This window comes from Oxyura jamaicensis, chromosome 12 (assembly GCF_011077185.1).
Source record: "Oxyura jamaicensis isolate SHBP4307 breed ruddy duck chromosome 12, BPBGC_Ojam_1.0, whole genome shotgun sequence".
NCBI classification, from domain to species: domain Eukaryota; kingdom Metazoa; phylum Chordata; class Aves; order Anseriformes; family Anatidae; genus Oxyura; species Oxyura jamaicensis.
Window position 1 is genome coordinate 203412 of NC_048904.1, and position 21846 is coordinate 225257.

Consider the following 21846-nt stretch of genomic DNA (forward strand, 5'->3'; position numbering starts at 1 on the left):
TGGAATGTGTTCAGAGAAGAGCAAGAAAGCTGATGAAGGGACTAGAAAACAGGACACATGAGGAGCAGCTGAGGGAATGGGGTTTGATCAGTCTGGAGAAAAGGAGGCTGAGGGGAGACCTCACTGCTCTCTGCAATTGTGAGAAAGGAGGTTGTGGCAGGGAGGATGCTGGTCTCTTTTCTCAGATGACAAGTGACAGGACATGAGGCAACAGCCTCAAGTTGCACTAGGGGAGGCTTAGATTGGATAGCAGGAAGAATTTTTTCATGGATAGGGTTGTTAGGTATTGGAACAGGCTGCCCAGGGAGGTGGTGGAATCCTCATCATTCAAGAGATATGTGGGCATGGACTTAGCTGTATTAGGCTGATCGTAAGGGTCTTTTCCAACCTAAATGATTTTATGATTCTATAACATGGCAAAACTGAATCAACGACAACTCTGTGAAACTCCAAATCAGTGCAAGTTCTGCTATAAGCAGCAATCACTCACTGGCACACGGGTTCTGATAGCTGTTTCTCTGATGTAGCTATAAATTTACAAAAATAATTTGCACTAATCTTTTTAAAGTGTGTCTCATTTGTGAAGGAATTCTCCACTGTTTTGCAGTATATATTTAGAAGTGCATACTTAAAAGTGCCTAGATAGAGAGCCATAAAGATGCAGGTCACGCTGGGAGATCAGGAGCCATTTGGATACTGTTTGTGATGGACATGTCATTTAGCTGCTGATAAGGTAAATCTTCCACTGTTTGATTTTTTAGGAACAAAAAAAAACATTCAAGCATCTGGAACAGAAAACTCAAAACCAGGAATGCCCAAATTCTAATATTTATTCCAGATATGACTTCTATCCTGAACTGATCATTTTTTTACTTGGTTTGAAATTATCCTTGCCCAAAGCAGGAAATATGTTTTACTGCTTTACAGGAATAATATAAGAAGTTTGTAGAGAACGTGGATGAGGAAAATGTTTTTTGGAAATAGTGTTTGTTCACATTGTCTAGAAAAGAAGCTTAATTCAAGGGAAATGATCTAAAAGATACAGCAGAAGTTCTCTGATATCTATTGAATTAAGATGAGGAAAAAAAGGAAGGAAAGAAAAAGGGACATCTTGCATTGAGACTCTTTTCAGGATACTAGAAATATTTTTATAAGATCTGCTGTTATTTAAAACAAAAATAAATGGAAGAAAATGCTCCAAAATATTTTTCTTTTGTCTGTACTCCAAGATTGTTCTTTAAAATACAGCAGTCAAATATCTTGCCTCACCTACAGAAAGGTGGCTCGTGCTGAATGCTAATTGCTGATCAGGCAGAAAGGTTACAGAACCCCGACATACCTGTCAGGGGTCAGTGTGTATACAGCTCTGGCTGGATTCCTGCCCTGGCTGTCCGGCTGGATCAGGGGTGAGATGCTGATGCTGTGTTCTGACATCTTCTAGCTGAGACTGCTTGTAGATCTGGCTTTAGGTAGATTATTTAAAATAATTCTAAGACCAAAATGACTGATATTTCCTCAGATTTCAGTGTGGGCAGGGTTTCTTTTTCATGGTTTGCCCCTCTTCTGTCCCTCTCTTTAGGTCTTAAAATACGTAACAAGATCAAAATATTTTTTTTCTCTTGTCTGGACATACATATATATATATATATATAGTCTTTTAAGGTAACGAACCAAAAAAGAGTTTGTTGTTTAAGTGCTCGCAAGCCATTAGAACTACAGCAAATTATGTTACTGAGAGATGCTGCATGTTCTTGTTCTATTCTGTAGTAGGCTGGAACTCATACATGATGGCATAGTAACTTCTTCCTACAATATCTTATTTCAAGATCACATGCAGCTCTACTTAGACTGCTGCTTTTGTACAAGACTGAAGACTGAGCTTTTGTAAAAAGAATGTCTCTGGGAACTCTGCTGTGCTCAGTGCTCTGTATTGTTTGCTAGTGTGATATTCTTAAGGCATAGCCTTCAAAACAAAATTTTCTACCCATCTATTACTTGTTATATATTACTGCCCATAAAATTCAGGTACAAGAATTCATCTAATGCCACAATATCATCTCTTCTAAAATTATTTCGCTGTGTCCATTAATGGAATGGCATCAACTCAAAGAAGTGGGTCTTTTTATCCACCTTAATCTTACACTTTATTTCTACACGTCAGCATTGGTTTCTGGCCTTTGCTTTTTACAGAACTAAAATTCTCCTTCAGGATTCTCCTATGTTGCATTCTGATTATTGCAACAATATTTTTCCTGGCTTTAACAACCAACAGTTTTGCATTCTACATGTACAGGCAAATGTTACTGCAAAAGTCACTTTCCTAGGTGATCACTTTGATCATCCTATGCTTCTCTTTGCATTGCTCTAGTGACTTCTCTTTTGCATCAAACAGAAACTAAAAAGGCTTTTGAAAGGTCAGGTAAATGATTTATCCCAATCCCACAAATCGTTCTGTCACTGAAGTGGGTCACTCTTGCTTCTCTCTTGGCTGGGATGCCAGCTCTCATCTTAGCTTGCTATCACTTTATCAGTGGTGGTTGGAATGACTTTCAATATTGCTTTCCATTTTTAATTATTGACTCTCACTGCTATATCAGGGGCTGAGTTACCTACGGGCCAGGGGCCTGTCCAAAGGCCAGGGGCCTGTCCAGGCCAGGGGCCTGTCCAAAACTCACAGCTGTTGGCAAGTGGTGCACCTCATGGCGGCTCATGGCTGCAGGTTGGGTAATGGTGTTCGCTTAAAAGTAGAATGCACTTGATCTTTTGCCAGATGGTGCTTTGGGAATAACAAGTTGACAAGAGGGGAGATAGCCTTCAGAAATTATAAATAACATTCCTGAGATAAGGGTGAAGTATTCAGTATAACTATTTGTCTTATTTCTGTGTTTCAGCTGAGAGTATTTATAGTAACTTTTGATCAGTGTGGATGACTTCATCATATTTTCCCTTGGGAAAATAGCACTTTGCCACCTTAAGAAAAGCCTTGTTGTAACCCAAAGTAAAACATGCCTGAAAATGGCTTCTTCACTCCCTGATTCTTGATTAAGGGCTATGAACAAAGAAGTTCTGTCCTGGCCTGAGTTGTTGGTGTCTGAGATGTTATGCCCTATTTCAAGCATCTTTTAAACACGAGTCAAGTTGTTGCTAACATCGCATCATGGCTAAGACCATGCAGCTTTGCAGCAGTTGGTGCTGGCAGTAGGCTGCTTCCAACCTTTGCTGATGCATTATCAGGTTTACAAGTATGCTTCTTTTTGAATTTATGCCATAGTTTTGCTCCCCCCTCATATAGAGAGGATGAGGGTGAGAGATGGTATGTGTGTGTGCGTGTTCATCTTTTATTGTTTTATTTTTTGTATATTGGGTCATAACAGATGAAAATGGAACATTCTAGAAATGATCAATGGACACCAGTAGTAGAACACACATTTGGTAATCACTGTGATAATTGGAATGGCAAGGCATTGTGTGAACTGTGAAACTCTTCAGGACCAAGTGTGGAGGTTTTCTCTACTGAATTGTCATGGAGTATTACACTGTGGCAAATGGCAGGTTCAAGATTGCTCTATTGTAGTTGAGATATCAGGCTGTTTGTAAAGCACTAGATAGTTTCCCTGTTTTGCTTGACTAACATAATTATTTCCCTTGGATGTCTTATAATCTGTATCAAAGAATTATAAGTTGCTTAACTTTCAGTCTAAAAATGTTGCTAGCATCTCCTTGGCTATGATCTAGAAAAGGGTACATCATGCTCAGGAGAACATGAAGTCAGCCTTATGGCTGGTCTTTGAAAGTTGTATTCAAGAAACACAGATGTTCTCTCAATTTCATGATACACAAATGGGCAAAAATAACTGAGTAGCAGATGAGTATCAATGAGAGCAGATGAGTATGCAAGGTTGTTATGGAAATTAGTAGGTGGGTCTGTTTAAAAAATATTAAAAAAGTAAAAAGCTTCTGATCCAAAACTTTGGTCCAAAAATGGAAACACTGACAGCATTTGTTGGGTATGACTTCATGAAACAACGTAAGCTGAGCTAATAGTTCATTGCTATCAGGAGGAGAAAAATTAGCTTTTTACCTGCCCTGTCCCCATTGGCATCTGTGCACTTTCCCTCCATTCGCCTTTAGTGGCATTCTGGTGCTTTTCTAATAGCACAGGAACCGATGCTTGCTAAATCAACAACAAAGAAACCTGGCAAACAAAAGTCAGTGTTTCTTGTTGCTGCAAGTCACTCATTGTTAATTAATCTCATTCATGCTGTAAAATCATGTCCGTTGCCAGCACTCTCAGAGTTTGCATCCTGACTACTGCCCTTCCCAAAGCAAAAACGTATTCCAAAAGTCAAGGAAATCAAAATTTTTATGAAGATGGCTAACTCAGATAACTTCTCAGGAATGGGGAGAATCATACTAACATGTCAGTGTGGCAAAGTGTGTGTCAGACTGGGCAAATGAATGGTATAATTGGGTTTAACGTTTGTGCTCCTAGGCAAGTAAATGGATAGGAGAGGAGGACTTAAAAGGGTCTTACGTTTTGCTGCTTTTATTTCTGACATGTAGGTCATGTATACGTGAAAGCTCTTCTGATTTTTATTTTTTCCCACTTGTTATATAATTTGGTCGAATATACTGTGTTAACCCCCCCCATCTTGCAGTTGGAGGGGCATAGTAAGTGGCTTTTGGCCAGTATTACATGTGAAATCAATTAGAGCGGGGAAAATTGCTGTTATTCTTAATAGTTAATCCTTTTTTTCATTTTCTTCTTATCTATATCTGAAGTACACAAACACACATACAGAGACATATTAGAAAATGCTTTCTTCCCTGAAGATAAATGTTGAGTTATTTATATAATATAAATGTTGTTGTAATAAAATTTAATCAATCAAACAAAAAAGACCACTACTGTGATGTCTTGATAAATACTTTGTATTAGGGACAATGGTGTCCTTTGAAGAAATTTGTTACTTAATTCTCCAGTCAGCAGGGTGCTCTGGAGAGAGATTTTAGCTTCCTCAGTGCCTGTAATTTAAACAAAATATTTAAATTACATTTAATCCCATTTAAACACCATACAAGTGGTTCCCAGTAATTTCTTCCTTATATAATGCCTCTTTTGTTGTAAAATTTCAGGAAAGGACACTTCCACTCAGGGCCACTTCTACAGAACTTGACTGGCTCTTTAAAAATCCCCACTGACAGCCAGTGTGGTCCTGTCCTTCTCCTCCCTTGCTCTCCCAAGGGTAGTGTAGGAAGACAAGCTCAACCAAGTGCCTCTTTACAAGTGTAACTCATGAAGTGTCATATTATCCAGCCTCGCCACACCCTCTGCATTTCCTCTGGAGTGCCTGCGTGGTTAGGAATTAGTTTGTGCTTCCGGTGTGGTAGCGGGGTGGAGATGCAGGTGTGAGTCCTTCCTCAGTGCCTCACAGGGCCATCGTCAGCCTTGAGCTGCAGGAGGCAGGCACCCTAACAGGCTGGGATATGAAACCGAGGCAGCTTTAAAAATGATTTACTATCTTCCTAGGGAAAAAAATCTGTTTCATGAAGTTTTATTTCAGTGCAAATACAATTGTTAGAAGGCATCCTTTAACTTTCTATAGTAAGCAAATTACATGAAGTTAGTGGGGAGACAGAACAAACCAAACCAACCAAAATAAATAAATAAATAAATAAACTCCCAAAATTGGCAGATCTTCATGTTCATCTCCCAGTGCCGAATTGTTCTGTATTAATAAGAAAAAGCTCCAACAATGTATGCATGTTCTACTTCGAAAGCCTGTGGATGGCTGACCAAACGTGTGTTTACACAACAATGCATCCATAATGTTCTTATGAGAATCATGTCTCTACTCATCAGTTCTACAGGAATGTACTTAAACATAAAGGTGGTACTTTTTCAAAGTAGCAATCATCCAACATGGAGGACAATGAAGACTCCTATTTTTCCTTTCATTTGACAAAATTCGGGGGGAATAGTTCAGGGCCTCTTGGCTGCAAATCCCAAAGCAGAGGCCACGATAACAGTGAGGAAACATATAAGCTGCACAAATAAGAGTCATATGAAAGATAATTTTCAAACAGAGAGTCTAGACGGAATAGAAATTTGGGCTTCAATTTTGTAATGTCAGATGTTCCCAAGACATGTTTCTTTGTTCTGCATTGATCTTTGCAGGATTAACACTCTACCTGGAAAAATTACAGCTGTGATTTTTGAGAGGACATTTTTAATGGTAATAATTTATCCTGTAATCATAATTTATTGGAATTTCTTAGAACCGATGTATTTAATCAAGTGGTCTCTTTCTGGTATTTATTACCTAGTAAATTGTTGCTCTCACTACTGTGTGTACAATCTGTATTTGCTATGAGGAAATTGCAGTTTCATGAACAGCTGTGCATCTGCCTGGTAAGTAACCTTTATATTGCAGTTTATATGCTTTCTAACTACTACACATCACAGTTGTTCGAGCTCCTAAGCAGAGTTAAACCCATGATCTTCAGTGAAGATGACTACTTAATGCCTTTTTTTTTTTTTTTTTCTTTCCTGTGTGTGGTTGTTTGTTGTTTTCTTTCTGAAAGATTCCTAATGATCACTCTGAAGTTATATTGTAGTACACTGAAGAGAGGCTTCAGAAACATTCAGTAAGTGCAGAACTGTGTGTGCAGCATTAGCTTGGCTTACTTTCATTGGTCATTTTATGGAATAGTAACTTTTATCTGAATATTGTTAGTGAAATTGTACCTTTTGTAAGCAGTGTTTTTTTTGTTTGTTTGTTTGTTTGTTTGTTTGGAGGGTGCACACATGACAGATATCCATACTCAAAGAATATTCCATGGATTGCAAGCTACAGAGATTTATTTTCTTGAAACGTGCATACAGTATTTCACTTAATTCAGGCTTTTATGGTGGGTAAAATTTTCAGAAACAATACAAGCCAAGCAGTCTGCACACTTAGCCAAAATTGTGTCAAGATGATAGCCCTCTGCAACAGACTTTTATATTAAATCTCTTACTCCCACCATAAGCCTGGAGTAACATAGCAAGAAAGCTGAGCTACTGTGTTTAGGATGACTCAGAGACTACTGGATACTTCATATTCATACAGAAATTCATCTGTTTTGAAAACAAAGCAATGAACGTTTATCGTTCTTTATTAAAAAACAAAACATAAACAACACCAAGAGTTGAGAATATAGTGTATCTGAAGATTATAGTGATAATAATTTTATTTTTCACAACATTATACCTTTGATTAAATTTTTATCTTGTTACTTAGACCTGCTGGAAACTTGTCACAGAGCTGCATTCTTGGTGAAATATATGGCTAGGTGCATAATGTATATTTCAAAATCATCCAAAATAGGTGAAAAAAGCTCCCACAAATATGAATCACGGGAGAAATACAGTCAGTAGTGTTTCTCTTTTAGCATTGATAGTCGTAATTAAAAAAAGAAATAGAATGAATTGTTGCACTTAAGGCTAGGCTATTTTTTAGGCTTGACGGTCAAATGCAGACCAAAAAAAAAAAAAAAAAAAGAGCATAGAAGCAGAGAGTTGTGTTAAGTTGGGTGACGGAAGAAAAGCAGAGACAGATAGACAGACATTGAGTCTTTTACTTATTGGAATATGAATATTTTATCAAAAAATGATTGCATTTATCTAATCTTTTTTTAACAGCTCATCAAAACAGATTTTGACTTTTAATAGGGAAAGCAGTCATATTAGCAAATCAGGAGGAAGACAGTAATTGAGATCTGGGTGTAGACACCTCAAAATATTTCTGTTTAATTACAGATTCTGCATTTCTGCCCAAAGGCAGTTGGAACGTGTTGGCAAAGATCATGTTGAAACAAAACTTAAACAAGACGACAAAAACACCAACCCTGAACTTTAAACAATCTATTTGTGTGTTTTCTTCCTTAGGCTGTGTTCAGCTTTAATTAATGATTTTCTGTTCCATTGAACTCCTTCAAGCCCATGACTTCCATGGTTAAAGATGCTTTGTTCCATTTGGATTTTCCTTATATAAATGTTTAGATTAAATATTTTAGTTACTTTTGCTGCTGCTTAGCATAATGGCTTCTTAACCATTGTCTAGAAGGAACTTTTTTTTTTTTTTTTTTTCTTCCCCTCTTTTGCCATTGTATTTTGGATGATTTGTGTTCTAAAACTTAAATGTTTCAAAGGACTTTATCATACAGACAGATGCTTTTGCAATAGTTACTTCAATATTTGGTTTTGAATGTATGGGGAAACTGGTTAAAAGCATTAGTGTGAACCAGATGATCACAGAAAAACATCATCAGTGAACTTTAGTCCTGAACCAGGTCAACAGTGGTAGGTACCTTACTTGAGCAGGGATTTCTGGAATTACCAAACAGCTTGGTTCCTAAGTAAAAAATAAAATAAAATAATAATAATTATATATATATGTATCAGAAAACAAACGAACAAAATTTCACAAGCCTGTTCTGGATGTTCTGTGAGAGGATTTTTTGAAATTGCACTGTTGTGTAATTCCATCGGATAATATTGTACTTACAAAGTTAGGTACATCACTGAACCAATGAGTGCAAATTTCAGTTCTAAAACAGTATTTATGCTCTTCTAGTAGAGTAGACAAACATACAAAGTCTCTAATGAAGCCTATTTTAGATGTTCACAGAAGCTATAGTCTTTTAGGTGTAAGTTATTCTGAAATTTATCCATCTTTAACTGCTTATTTCTAGCAGTTAAAGAATCATATTCCTCTTAAAATAGTCTTTTCTCTTGTTTCTCAAGAATGCTTAGTTAAGCTGAAGTGCACTAGCCTGGTTAATTGAAAAAAAAGGCAGAATTTTTCTCTTTGCGCTCTCTTTTATATATTTATAAACTCAAGTTCATTGAGTCTCCAAACCAGTACACTCCTGTCCTGTGTGAAGTACTGTTTATGCTGTGAAGCATGTTACAGGACTAAAATGGTTCCAGGGCATGCCCTGAAGGCGCTTTTCCTCATCTAAGTGAAGCTGATTTTAAAAATGGTCTTAACATATGCATATATAAACAAACATACACAGATGGTATTTCAAATCAAGGCTTCTTGGGCTTCTATGATTAGACAGCAGCTGCAGTGTTCTCAGGAGGTTCTGACCATTTTAACCTGTGTGTACGTACTGGTGTTTTGATGTGCTTGAAATGTAAGGAGAAACTGTCCACCAGTAGCAGATTGTGTACAAAAGAGGTATGTCCTCTGAACATCATAGTAAAGAGTTGGAAAAATGAACGTACATTCATATGAATGAAATAGCTGTGTGTAGCTTCAGAAATGTTCAACTAAGAGAAGTAATCCTCTGGGGGGAAAAAAAGAAAAAGATTTATTTTCATATCTTAATAAAAATTGAGAGTAAGGGGTCCACAGCAATGATCGGTCTAGCCTAGTATCAAATCTCCAGTGGAGATCAACAAGGGATTGCTGGGGAAAGTACAAAATGGAAAGAGCCTGTCATGATGTTTCCCAAAGTACTGTTTCAGTAGCCAGAAACTTGTGTCTGAGAAACTTTCTTCGCAGCAGCGTCTTGTAGTAAATATTTCCATTGTGTAAAACTTGAAAATTGTATGTAATGTGAAGAATTAGCTCCACTTTTCTCTCTAAATCTGCCACCACGCAGTTTAATGTGATGGTCCTCTTTTCTGTAGTTGAATGCAGTGGAAAACCATTCTCTATTTTTCTGTCTCTCATGGTTTTGTACATCTCTATCACATCTGTCCTGATTTCTCTTCCTGTCTGAAATGTCCTGTCTGCTTGCTGTTCTCTACGTGAAAGCTGTTCAATGCTTCATGTCAACACTTGTGCTTCCATTGAACCTTGGCCAGTCCTCCTGTGGCCCTTTGGAGATGGGGAGAGCAGCACAGCCCATATCACTCCAAAGGTTCAATTTTATTTTATTTTATTTTATTTTAAGAAAAAGTAAAAGGCATCCCAAAGTACTGGTACTTTTTTTCTAGCTTTTTCTCTAGGAACTGGGGGCTTGGGAGACCGGTATGTGTGTGGATTGGTTTTGGTTTTTGTTTGTTTTTATGAGCAGATGACTACAAAATAGAGAAGCAGCAGGAGCCCATCTCAGCTATTGTGGCTGCTGTTGAACAGGCCTGGGAGAACAAGGGTGTAAGACATTGTATGTTTGGGGTGTTGGTGAAGTCAAAGGAAGTACCCAAATGAGGACTAAGTCTCCCATTTGAATAAACTTATTCTAAAGGCATCACTATCTGATTAATAACCGTTAGCAAAACAAATGCTTGTGAATCAACATTCATCCAATCTGCCTTTACAAACAGAATTAGTTCTGTTGGACTCTGTAAAGTTATTCTTGGTTGTGCTGCTTCCCTTTGCCTGAAAATATCCTTCCCTGCTGCCCCCACCCAGCTTCCTACTCAGTTTCCTTTTCCTTGTCTCCTTTATTCTCTTTTTGTCTAACCAGTCTCCTACTGCAGACAAGGCCCCTGCTACTCCCTCTTTCTTTTCAGCAAAGTTTTGCTACCTTTGTCCAAAGGTAGACACCAGCCCCTCTGCCTGGCTGTTCTGGCCCAGCAGTGCACCCTGTGCTATACCAGCCAGAGGTGTTTTTCCACTCAGCTTGTTACAATGAGGGGTGCAGGCAGGGGAGCTCTTAAACTAAACAATAGTAACAGCAGTGTAACTTTAAAAAACACAAGAAACAAACTCCTGCTTGCCAGACAGGAAGAAGTAACAATATGGGTGAACAAAATACCCGGAGAGCGAGCAATACTGAATGTTGTGGCAGCATAGCATGATGCAGCACTCTGTCTCCGGTGGGCTGGAGCACTTGTATACAGGATGCAGATACCACTGACATCCATAGGAATGGGAATGGTGTTAGGGCCTTGCCTGCTGTGCCATTTGGGACTGCTGGTGATGGATGGCCATGAAACCCTGCATTTGCCAGGTGCTTAGGCAGCCCGACAGCCCAACCAAAACGCAGTAATTGAACCGCGTTGACCGTCTGAGAAGCAGCATAAAGGCGGGGTGAAATTCTCTGCTTGTGGTACGTGTTGAGAACCAAACTTCCTGTGTGGGAACCAAACTTCCACAGCGGGCCGAGGTGGGCGGACGAGTACCCCCGTAGCTAGCCCCCGCTCCCCGCCTTTCCGCTGAGGCGGCGACGTCGACACCGCCCCGCGGGGCGGGCATGCTGCGAGGCCGCGCTGTGAGGCCGCTTCCAGCCTCCCCCGGCTGCCTCTAGCCGCCCCGTGGCCGCAGCCCTGCACTCCCGCATTCCCCGGCGGCCCCTTGGAGCGCGGGCCGGCCGCAGGCCCTGCGCTTGGAGCCCCCGGAGGGACGCTGCTGCTGCTGCCTGGCGCCCGGGAGGCTCGGCTCGGCTCCGTCCTCACGGCTTGCTCTCGGAGCGGTTCAGCTGTGACACCCGAAACTGCCGCTCCCGCCACCGCGATGGTGGCCAAGGATTACGCTTTTTACTTTACGGTCAAGAGGGCGAATTGTGCCTTGGACGTGCAGGCAGCGAGCGGCCTGGCTAAAGTGACGGAGGTACCTCAGTTACGGGTGATGGGTCACAACGTTGTTCCTTTGTAGCTCTGTGGTGCTCGGGGGAGAAATTATGCTCTTGGAAAAGGGGCTTCTGGGCATAGATCCCTGGTCTGTTTGGGCATCCTCCCGTAGTGCTTTCCTTTGTGATGAACTTCTTTTTAGAATAAAGGAATGAGGAATCTTGTCATCTTGTGTTTTAAGGAATTAATTTTCTAAGTGTTTAATGAAATGTCTGTTTTAGATACATGGTTTAAAGTCATTTATATTTCTTTTATTCTAGTGTTAAGCATTACTTACGAATTGTTAAACTGATGCAGGAGCCAGTTATGTGCTTTGCTTACAGTGGAGGCAATCTGGAAGATGGTGCCTTGAAGCTCCATGTCACTGTCTTGTCCTCATCAGTGCTAAAACAAGAAATTAATGTAATAAGTTAGCAGTTTAGCAGTTAAACTGAAAGCTGTCAGGTCACCAGGTTGACTGTTGTCTTTCTTAACATGGATGAAATCTTTTAATGTGACATTAAGGAATAAAATTTTTAACCAAAACTCAACTTGTTCATTTTCAAAGCTCTCATAAATGGTGGAAACTTTGAAGGAGTGGGGCTTGTGAACGACTTGAATATTTGATACTTTAGGTTAGTGTTTAGTCTGCTTGTGTAGTTCTGTGGAGAGCAAATGGACCTAGAGGAGGCTGTCTAACTATGCTGGAGGAATGATTAAGCTTCTTTCTGAAAGTTTTTATCATTTCAAGTATATAGATTCTTTATTAGTCTTATTTACTGAGTAACTTGAAGACAAATTACTAAATTGTATGCATTTAATCCAACTACAGAAAAGTTTAATTACTTCTAGCAGTTGAAGGTAACATGAGCAAAGTGTCCCTGTGTAAGCTAAGAATAATATTCTGCCCTCTTGCTTTCTTTTTGGTGTATTTGTGCATAAAGGGTTTTAATTACTGCAGTTAACAAACCTGAAATTTTGTCAACTGTGTTTTTGAAAGCTAACGCCTTGCGTGTGTGATTATACATAAAGCATGTGTTGTTAAGCACTGAATAGTTCATTTAAGGATACTGGTTTTACTGGTAGTAATACCTAAGAAATATGCATTTAGTCTCTTAGTGAGTGAAGATTTGAATTATTATTTTTTAGTGTGTGTGATTTAATAGAATTGGCAAATCTGAAGATTTTAAGTATTACTCTACTACTGAAGGGCAGTTTAATTATATTCAAATTTCAATGAAAAAGTCTCAGTGAAATTGTAGAGCATGAGGAAGTCTAGTAACAGATGCGATCAGTCAGAACTACAGAGTGCAAACACTGACTTGGATTTATCATCTTCCATTTTGTATCTTATATAATTAAGAAAATTCACCTTGTGCTTTCAGGCTGATTTCTGAGAGTAGGATGAACCACTGTTTCTTCTGAAAAATAAACTTTTAAGCATCCTTCTGTTTGTCTCCATCTGCCACTCAAAAATTTTGGCAAAGGAAGCAGAAATAAATGCACTTTGGGAAAGGCGTTGTGAGGATAGACATAGGCAGCCTGATTCTTTAAAATCTAAATATATCAATATGGGGGAAAATCCCCATTTCTTCTCCAGATCAAATGTTAAGCTGTTTCTCCACCCTTTAGTAATTAAAAGCAAAGCTACTGAGCGCCTTCTACAGTGATTTTGTATATCTACACCAGAAAGGTAGTTTGCTTTGTGTGGGTTATGAACTTCTGGCTTGGTGAACCTTTTGAAAACTATTTTAATTATTGACATGGGAAGTTGAAGTTAGTTGATTTACTTACCTAATGTGCATAGATTTTGTCATATGTGGAACAGAACAGATTTTCTGCTATGTGGCTGTTGTTTTTTGGTTTTAAGCCAAAATTTGTGATTATTAAATATTTCCTCTGAAATTCAGCAAAAATCTTGAGTATATACTTAATTTAACCCCACTGATTTCAGCTGAGACTAGCAAAAAATGTGTATCCTTATCAGTACTGTTGAAATTTTCCCATGTTTCAGGTGGAAGTCTTTGGTTAGCCAGTTGAAGCTTACTGACAATAGATTGTTTTTTCCTTATTCTCTGACTTCAAGTGCAGAGCAGCAGTAGAAAACCACTGCTGTTTCTGAGGAACAAGTCAGTGGCACAAAAAAGAACAGAGGTTTCCTGCTTACGGTTTGTTCTGTAAGCCACACTTGAACTTGTTCAGCATAAATCCGGTAGAAGTAGCACAGTCACAAAACAATGACTAATAAAATGTCCAAAATGTATGCGAATAGTTCAAACCTGGAACCTGAGAAAAGGTGCCTATGGTCAAAGTACAACTGTCACAGTTCTTTCTAAACACAATCTAAGGGCAGCAAAACACTGCAGTGTCTGAAGAATGAGTTAATATAGGAAACAATACAAGGCCTTTGCCTACATAATTGCATGCCCCACATAAAATATTGTAGTACAATTCTAAGTGTAAATGGTACAGAGGTGTTGGGCTCTTTCTGGCTTTTTTTTTTTTTTTTGTAAGACAGAAATAGAGATAATCAGCAAAACTGCTTGCTTCAAGGTATTAAACAAACAAACATCCAAACGCCTTTCCTGTAATGTGCTAAGCGCTATGCTTCACTTGCTATAGTGAGTTCATCGGCCCCTCTAAAGGAAACTGAAAAAATGTGTGACTAGAATAAATGGAACTATTTTTAGTCTGACAAATTTGACAAAAACTGAAGTGTATTTAATAGCATGAGGTATTTAGCAGTACCTATAACATTGCATGACACACCTAGCCTCCACGTCTCCTCTGAAATTGAAATGTTAGAAGATGAGACTTGTGCACAGTGTGGCACACAAACAACTATTGCTTTCAGGTTAGTGGGATGAAGAACAGAAGGGCTACAGGTAAGCTGCTGTTGCTCATTGCTAATTGAAGGCCCAAGACAGGTCTTTCCCTCTCTCCATCTCTCTCCTTTTTTTTTTCCTTTTTTTTTTTTTTTTAATAGCTGCTGTAAGAGACTCTTTACCATGCTGAATTTTGCAATTATTTTCTTCTGGTACTGGATAATAGAGTACTAATGATTTGGATTATGAAATATACCAACTGCAGTTTAACAAGATGAAATTAGGACCAAGTATATGGTAAAAATGTATAGTCATAATAACTGTAAAAATACATAGTTATAATGACTGAAGGTTCTAGTAGCTACTTCTCTTGCACGTGTTAATATGACAAAGTTTCTTTATGCAGACACAACCCAAAGAGGTCTGTGATATAGGTGTGGTGTGAACATTGGAAGCATGAGTAGAGCCTGCTCTTCAATCTTCCCTTGATGCTCTGGGAAGCTTATTTTATCCTGTTCCATGAAAGAGGTTTAAGTGACTACAGCTGATAATTACATTTCTGTTTGGATCTGCCTAAAGAAGTGGGAGCAGAGATGACCCACTCAGGCTAAAAGATTAACAGACAGGAAAATCTAGAATTAAGTGCTTAAATTCCCACATAGTCCATCATCAGGGATATAAGATTTTCTGGAAGGCTTTTAGTTCTTCAATGAAAATGCAAATCGGTAGAAATATATTCCTGTTCTCTACACTGTCAAATGCAATGATTACTACCTTATCAATAGTTTTATCGTCCATATAAAAATCATTAGCAATAGTTAAAAATCACTAGCTATACTTTTTAACAGCTGACTCTGTGACCCAGGGATTTAACTGCACAGAAACAGACTTGATATGCTGATGTTGACCAAAATAATTATTACAGGTAATTTTGATTAAGAGCATCGTAAGATCTGAGGCTTTTTTTTTTTTTTTTTTTTTTTTTTTTTTTTACCAAGGTTAACTTCCTGTAATTAAATCATACTTTTTGTTTTAATAGGAAAGTGCGGATACAAATCAATTTATCTGACTTTGGTTAAAAAATAATAGGAAAAACAAAGTTTTTTTTTTAAAAAAAGACCAAAGTGTTAATTTGAAGAGAAGTCTGTTGTGACCATCAATGTTTGGCATGTTGCGTTTCCTTTTTTATCCTTTTTGATCTTAAAAATTATATGGTATTTGCCTCAGTAAACAACAAAACCTTTTACTTAGCAAAGGTAAACAAAACAAACAAAGCAAAATGCCTGGTCCTGGGATTGCTGTAGAAGTGTATCTTGTGAATTAATCCTCTTTTATGTATTTATGTATTTTAAATCTGTTGTAGTATTGTGTTTTACTGTTTTTTACTGTTTTCATTTAACCTTTCTTGATCACAAGAAATCTAGCTATAGAAGTTGGGAGAAGTCTTTGAGATACTGAACTTTTCCTTCTCAAAATTCTTAAGCTCACCTTTTTTATATGTAAAAACGTTTATGCAGTTAACATACTTCTTTAAGTTCTGGAAAAAAATAGTTGTTGTGAAACACTGTTTGCTTGGAATTGTGTAGTTTATGAATGGAAAGATCAGTCTGGTTAAGATGAAATTTAATGTCCCCAATAGGGCCATGAAAATTTTTGAGCATCTTGAGCAACATCAAAGTCAATGGGGCTTGTGGTTAAGGACAGAAAAAGTGCAGTTTGAGGGAAACAGAGGAAGTTCAAGAGCTGTTCAAGATGTACTTTCATGTATTTTGACAAGGAGCTCCCTCAAAAATGCCCTCCTTAACTTGTAATAAATCTCATATCCCTTGAGGTTTGTCTGTGTGCAGCGAATGGACTTCTGTGATTGGGATTCATTTTCTCATTTAAACCCAAATGTTTTTCATAACCACAAACAAGGCGAGGAGACAGCTGTGCTTCGCTATCCAAGTGCTGCTAAATATCCTTGCTAGAAAATACTCTTCCTTCTTCAAGCTCAAGGTGTAAGAATTTAACAATTTTGTGTCGATAGAAAGGAGTGGATGGAGATTCAGGAGTAAAATAAGGTAGGCGTTTCTCAGATTTTTAACAACTGAATATTTTGCACTATTTTTAGCCACTCCAAAAGTATTTTCTTCCTCCCACTTCTTAAATTTTCCACTCTATGCCCTCTTCCCCCTCAAAAAACGCACAAACAAAACAAACCCAAGAAACAAAACAAAGTGACTTGAAGTCCCAGGAACAAAGACATTAATTCCTCAGGGCAAGGATATTTTCCTGCCTCTCTCTGCAGGATCTAACAATGCCTCGGCTTAGGCTGTAAAAACTACCACAGTGCCACAGGATTCCTGTGCATCTCCAAAATGTTCTGGTTCATCCAGAACCTTATCTCTCCTACGCTGCAGAAATGGTAGCCTTAGGAATTAGGGCCATTTACAACCTGGCTTTTGGTGTTTCCTAATATCCTCAATATACCGCTGTCCAGGAGAAGCTCTAGGCTGCCTTGGGCTCAGGACCATGTTTAACTCAGCCAGGGGAGTGCAGGAAGGGTAAAGCCGCTCTGCTGAGTGGCATTTTGCAGCAAGCACCTTGCTGGTGTGCTGCTGTGCAGAAATCTACCATGCCATGTCTGCTCGTTAATTGGCAGCCCAGCGTCAGATCCAGTTTCTTCCAGCAGGGAAAAGCTCCAGGGTAGTCTGCACAATCAGCTTTAAATGAGAGGAAATTCAGAATTTAATCAACTCTGTGCTACTTGTCTGGGTTTTTCAGCATTTCTCTTATTTGTGTTAATTCACCTCAGTGTGAGGTTTTTCTGTCAGTTTGCCTTAATTTCTTAATTGCTGGTAGACATCAATTTCTGGATATTGCAGACAAATTAATTATCAGTCAAGAGAGCTGGACACAACTCATCCCTGTGCTGCCAGCACCACAGTGCTTCTGTCTGGCATATGGCAGAGGTGGTGAGGTGGTGCCGGCTGGGGGCAGCCTCCGATGAAGCACGGGATGCCATACCCTGATGCACACTTCAGCTCGCTTTCTTCAACTTTACCACTCCTTTGCATGGCTTTTCCTTCTACCCCAAGTATCATTTCAGGACCTCATCTTTATAACACTGATTAAAGCAAAACGTCTCTGGATTTTGCTTTATTTGCTCTCTGCTTTTGTGGAGACCAGCCGAGGAGGAATAACAAAACTTTTCTTGCTCCCATCAGAGAGTGCAGGTTGTGGCGCGTGTGGATTTGGAAGAAACATTAGAAGTTTTACCTCTGATATACATGATTTATTGGCTGACCCAGTTGCAGATATTTATCATTTACTTAACTTGCTTAGTAACCTTTTCTGATGCTGGTGTTGTACTAGTGTGATGCGTTTCCCAGGCTTTAGGATGGATTTGTGTGGGTGATTATAGCTCAGCATTGCACAAAGGTAGATGTATTTAAAGCTACTGGAGAGTTGCCTGCTTTGTTGTTCTTGACCACACTAATTTTTGGAGAGGTGTACACAAACATTCACAGCTGTAGAAGCCTGGATGTCTGAGGATTTCCTGACCGAAGTATTTCTAACACACTATGAAATATGAAAGAAAGGCAAATTTTCTGTGGTTTCCTGCATTAAAAAAAGATGGTCTCTTAGCTTCAATGACCACCTGAGAATGTTGTTCTAGTTTTAGATTTGCCTCTCTCTGAAGGGACAAAAAGCCTGAATTGCATGGCATGCTTTATTTTTTAGGCTGTTTGCTGTAGTAAGAGGCTGTTGTAATGTGGGTTGCTTTTTCTTTTTTAACCTTCTTGCTTGCATCTTTTTTTTTTAATCCTGCTGAAGTTTAAATATTGATAACATCCTGTGGAACAGAGCTTGAAAGTGTTTGTGTGGGGGTGTGTTTTTTTTTAAATTAAACCCCAAGTTTTGGGAGCATTTATTAGAACTGTTTAATCTTAGGCCAATTAAACTAGTAGGAGATGAATAAAAATAATATTGTTGGGCTTCCTGCCATGACAAATGTTGACTTACCCTTATAAAGTTGACTAAAAACTAATAACCTTTAAGATATATGAGTATAGGAGTTTAGCCAGTAATGTGAAGTCTGAAACAGAGTGCTGATTTTTCAGGTTGCTGGCACTGCTTTTGAGTTACGTCTGAAACAAAAGTTACTGGGCTGTTTCACTTCACAGATTTTTCCAATTATGACACTGTTAACTCCTTTGAGACTAATTTCTAATAAAGTGTTTGTAGTAATGAGTGCTCCCAAACACAGAATTAATGCCTTGGATACCTGTCTGTCTAGGTTCACAAAAAGAAAGTGTATTAAAAGGCAAAAACATCCCCAGCATATCTTTGGGATAATGTCAAGAAAGGTAGCAAACCCAAGTCAAGGACTCTTGCTGTAAGGAGTTACCTGAGAATTTGTTGGTTCTGGCAGTCCTCGAACTCCAGTAACATCAGCACTTATAAGCTGTTTTGAATGAGCATTGCCAATATCAGCTCTCTTTTGGGAGGGTGAAGGGAAGGCTAGGTTGCATTTGAAGGTAAAAGGAGCAAGTCCTTATGTTCTGAAACACTGAGTTCCTGTGCAAGGTTTCACTTAGCCCTTGTTTTCTGGGTTGACTTGCAAATCTCTGTAGATCCCCTTTGTTGAGTGTATTTGTTTTAAATTACAATCAGAAAAATCAACACAAAGTGTTGGTAGCACTGCTGCCTGTGGGCTGAGGACAGAGTATTATGACCCCTGAGGGAAATATTTTCTCTTGTTTCTCCAACTCAGCAGCAGCTCTCTGACATGCAGACTGTTGAAGTTGTTGATAAGCGATGGGAAAGTCAGGTGGAAAAACAATCATACTATCAGTGAACATGCATTTGCTTTTATTGTTCACTGGGAGGAAATCAGGGGCTAGCTGCTCGGAAGCACTGAGTGAAGGAATTTTGGAATGAGGTACTGCAGCAAGTGAGGTCCCATTGTATGGCACCTAGACTACTGCTGCATGCTCTGCACTATCTGTTATCCAGATCATTGGTTCGGCTGTCCTGTGGAAAATGTAAAGGGAATCTGGGCTACTTCTGTTTGTTAGAAAATGAAAATCAATCTTGTGCTGGAGTCATTTAACCATCAAAGTGTAATAATTACATTGTGGGTGGCCTTGTTGAATGACAATGTATAGAAAACTAATTTATGTTATTAAATAGTTTTAACTCACTCTGACAGGAAGGCAGTTACTGTGAACTTCAGGAAAATTCCATTCTTTACGTGTGCTGCTGAAACAGTCACATACTTTGTGGACGAAGAGCATGAGAAATGCTAGTTTCTGAATTCCCCCTCTAAAAGGGGAAATTCCCCCGGAATTCCCACCTCTAAAAACTTTTCCTATCTGTGCAGTGGGTTATTGGATACAACACAGCCAATTGTTAGGTGATGGTTTCACTGATTAAGAAGCAGTAACATTGGCTTTATAAATATGAACAACTATAAATAGCTGTCAGTACACTGCAACTGATGTAAGTACCTAATTGTTCAAAGGAGCTTGTGCTTTAACATGCTACTGTGGATATTGAATGTTTAACCTGCTGCTGGAACAGGTGCTGTATGTAAAGCCTGGGACTTTGCAGTGGTAAGCTGTGTGTTAGAGCCAGAAGTAATGATACAAAAGTTCTCTCTTTGCTAAGATGATGTTATTTTGAAATTACCACGTTACGGTTTTAAAAAGAAGCACTTCATTCACCTACACGTGTAAAAAAGACTTAAATTGTACTGCGGAGGCAGTTGGCAGAAGTTACTCAGAAAAATATGGCTTCCCCGTAGCACTGTAGCTGCAACTCCTTGCTGTACACATCTCCCAGCTGTCCAGCAGCAGAATACTAAGCTTTGGAGAGCTGTACCTTAAAAGATACCGCTTCTCTTTCTTATTCAGCAGTCTAAACTATTAGGTATCACAAATACAAGTGTACATAGAGGTTCAACAGAGTGACCTACAGAAAAAATGACAATGAAGAAGCAATCTACAGTAGTGTCTTCCCTGCCACATTAGGAGAATGGTGAGGCATGGCATCTTTGAAACTTCTTATCTGATATTTTCCTGCCTTTAATATTTGGTAATTGATTATGCTGCTGTGACTACTCCAATCTTTCTTCCTGTGATTCCAAAGGAAAGTATAGGTTAAAAATATACTCTTTCAGAAGTACAGGATAGTTATTTGAAATGTCTACTTCATGGTTTCCAGAACCATCCAGACCTTGTACACAGATTTGCTTCTCTTCCTGTTTGTTCAGTTTCAAGAGTTTGTTTTGAGGGTGCATATATATGTGGTATTTCCAGTTTTAATTCTTTGCTTTCTGAATTCCAATATTCACGTTACCAAAGTCATCTTGAGTTCAGATATACAGCTCCCTCCAAAAGCCAGCTGCTCTTTGTTCTAGCTTAGTCAGGTATTAATTTGACTTCACTTGGACTGTGCAGCCTTTGAAGATTCTGCACTCATGTTTCCCTCAGCTTTATTTAGCCTTATATCAAATTTGAAGTACTGTCAGATTAACATTACTCGTTCACATATACCAGCTCCACATTTTGGAAACCTTGTCAAACTGTAGTCTGGATCTTTTGTTTTCCAACTTCCCATATTGTTTGAGCAAGCCTTCGTGACTCTGACAATGCAGTCTAACATTTAGTTTTAGTTCAGAACTCTGAAGTGATTTTATTTTATTTTTTTAATATCAATAATGACTTCAAAAGGTCAAACAAAGAATTCTAACTGCTGAATTTTTTGTCCTGATTTGGCCCAGTTCCCAGTCTGGACAGGTAATAGATGTTGCATGTGGATCCAGCTGCTAAATCCCATCTGCTTCTAAATTCCCTGGACCGGGAGGATGAGCAGGAGGGAAGGACAAGTGATGACTGGGTAGCTCCGAGTCTTTTGAGCACACTCAGGGATACTGACGTGGAACCTAATGTTCATTCTTCCTGGATAGTATGTCCTTTCTGCAGCCTCTCCATGCTGGTTAGACACAGGAATCGCACTATTCTGAGTTCCTGTGTGCTTAAATTCATATCTCCAAATATTTTATGATTGTAGGATCCCTCCCCAGTTAACTGGAAAACTGGAGGTTTTCACAGACAATACAGTAGTAAAATAACGAACACATGTACAAAGAATTCCTAACCAGAAGCAGTTAATTCTTTTTTATTATTATTATTAAAAAAAAAAAAAAAAAAAGGAAAGGAAAAAAAAGGTAGGAATCACTGAAATGGTTTGGGAAGCAGCATCTGGAATGCAACCCCCTAGTCTTACTGGACTGATATGCAAGTACAGACTCTGGTCAGTATCTCTGGGTAAAACAGAACAGTTCACACACTCTGTTTCCCATTTGATCTGTTGGCTGTGAAGAACAGAGATCTTGATTAGAGAAACAACCATGTGTTCAAAACTTTTTCATACACTAGGCTGCAGAATTTTTCCCTGACCAGTTTATTGGCACCTGTAGTTCAT

General features: G+C 38.8%; 1 protein-coding gene across 9 annotated transcripts in view; it reads left to right on the top strand.

Moving 5' to 3' along the window:
• The window catches only part of ARHGEF3 (Rho guanine nucleotide exchange factor 3), a 121068-nt gene that overhangs the window by 80016 nt on the left and 19206 nt on the right, over positions 1-21846 (top strand). The window contains exon 1 of one of the 9 annotated variants that reach the window (XM_035338204.1): positions 11233-11549. The exons of the other annotated variants lie outside the window; for them this stretch is intronic. Within the exon in view, the coding sequence (XP_035194095.1) occupies positions 11454-11549 (96 nt within the window). The 5' untranslated portion in view covers positions 11233-11453. Of the gene's footprint in view, positions 1-11232; positions 11550-21846 lie in introns of those variants that run through there. 9 annotated transcript variants of the gene reach the window in all.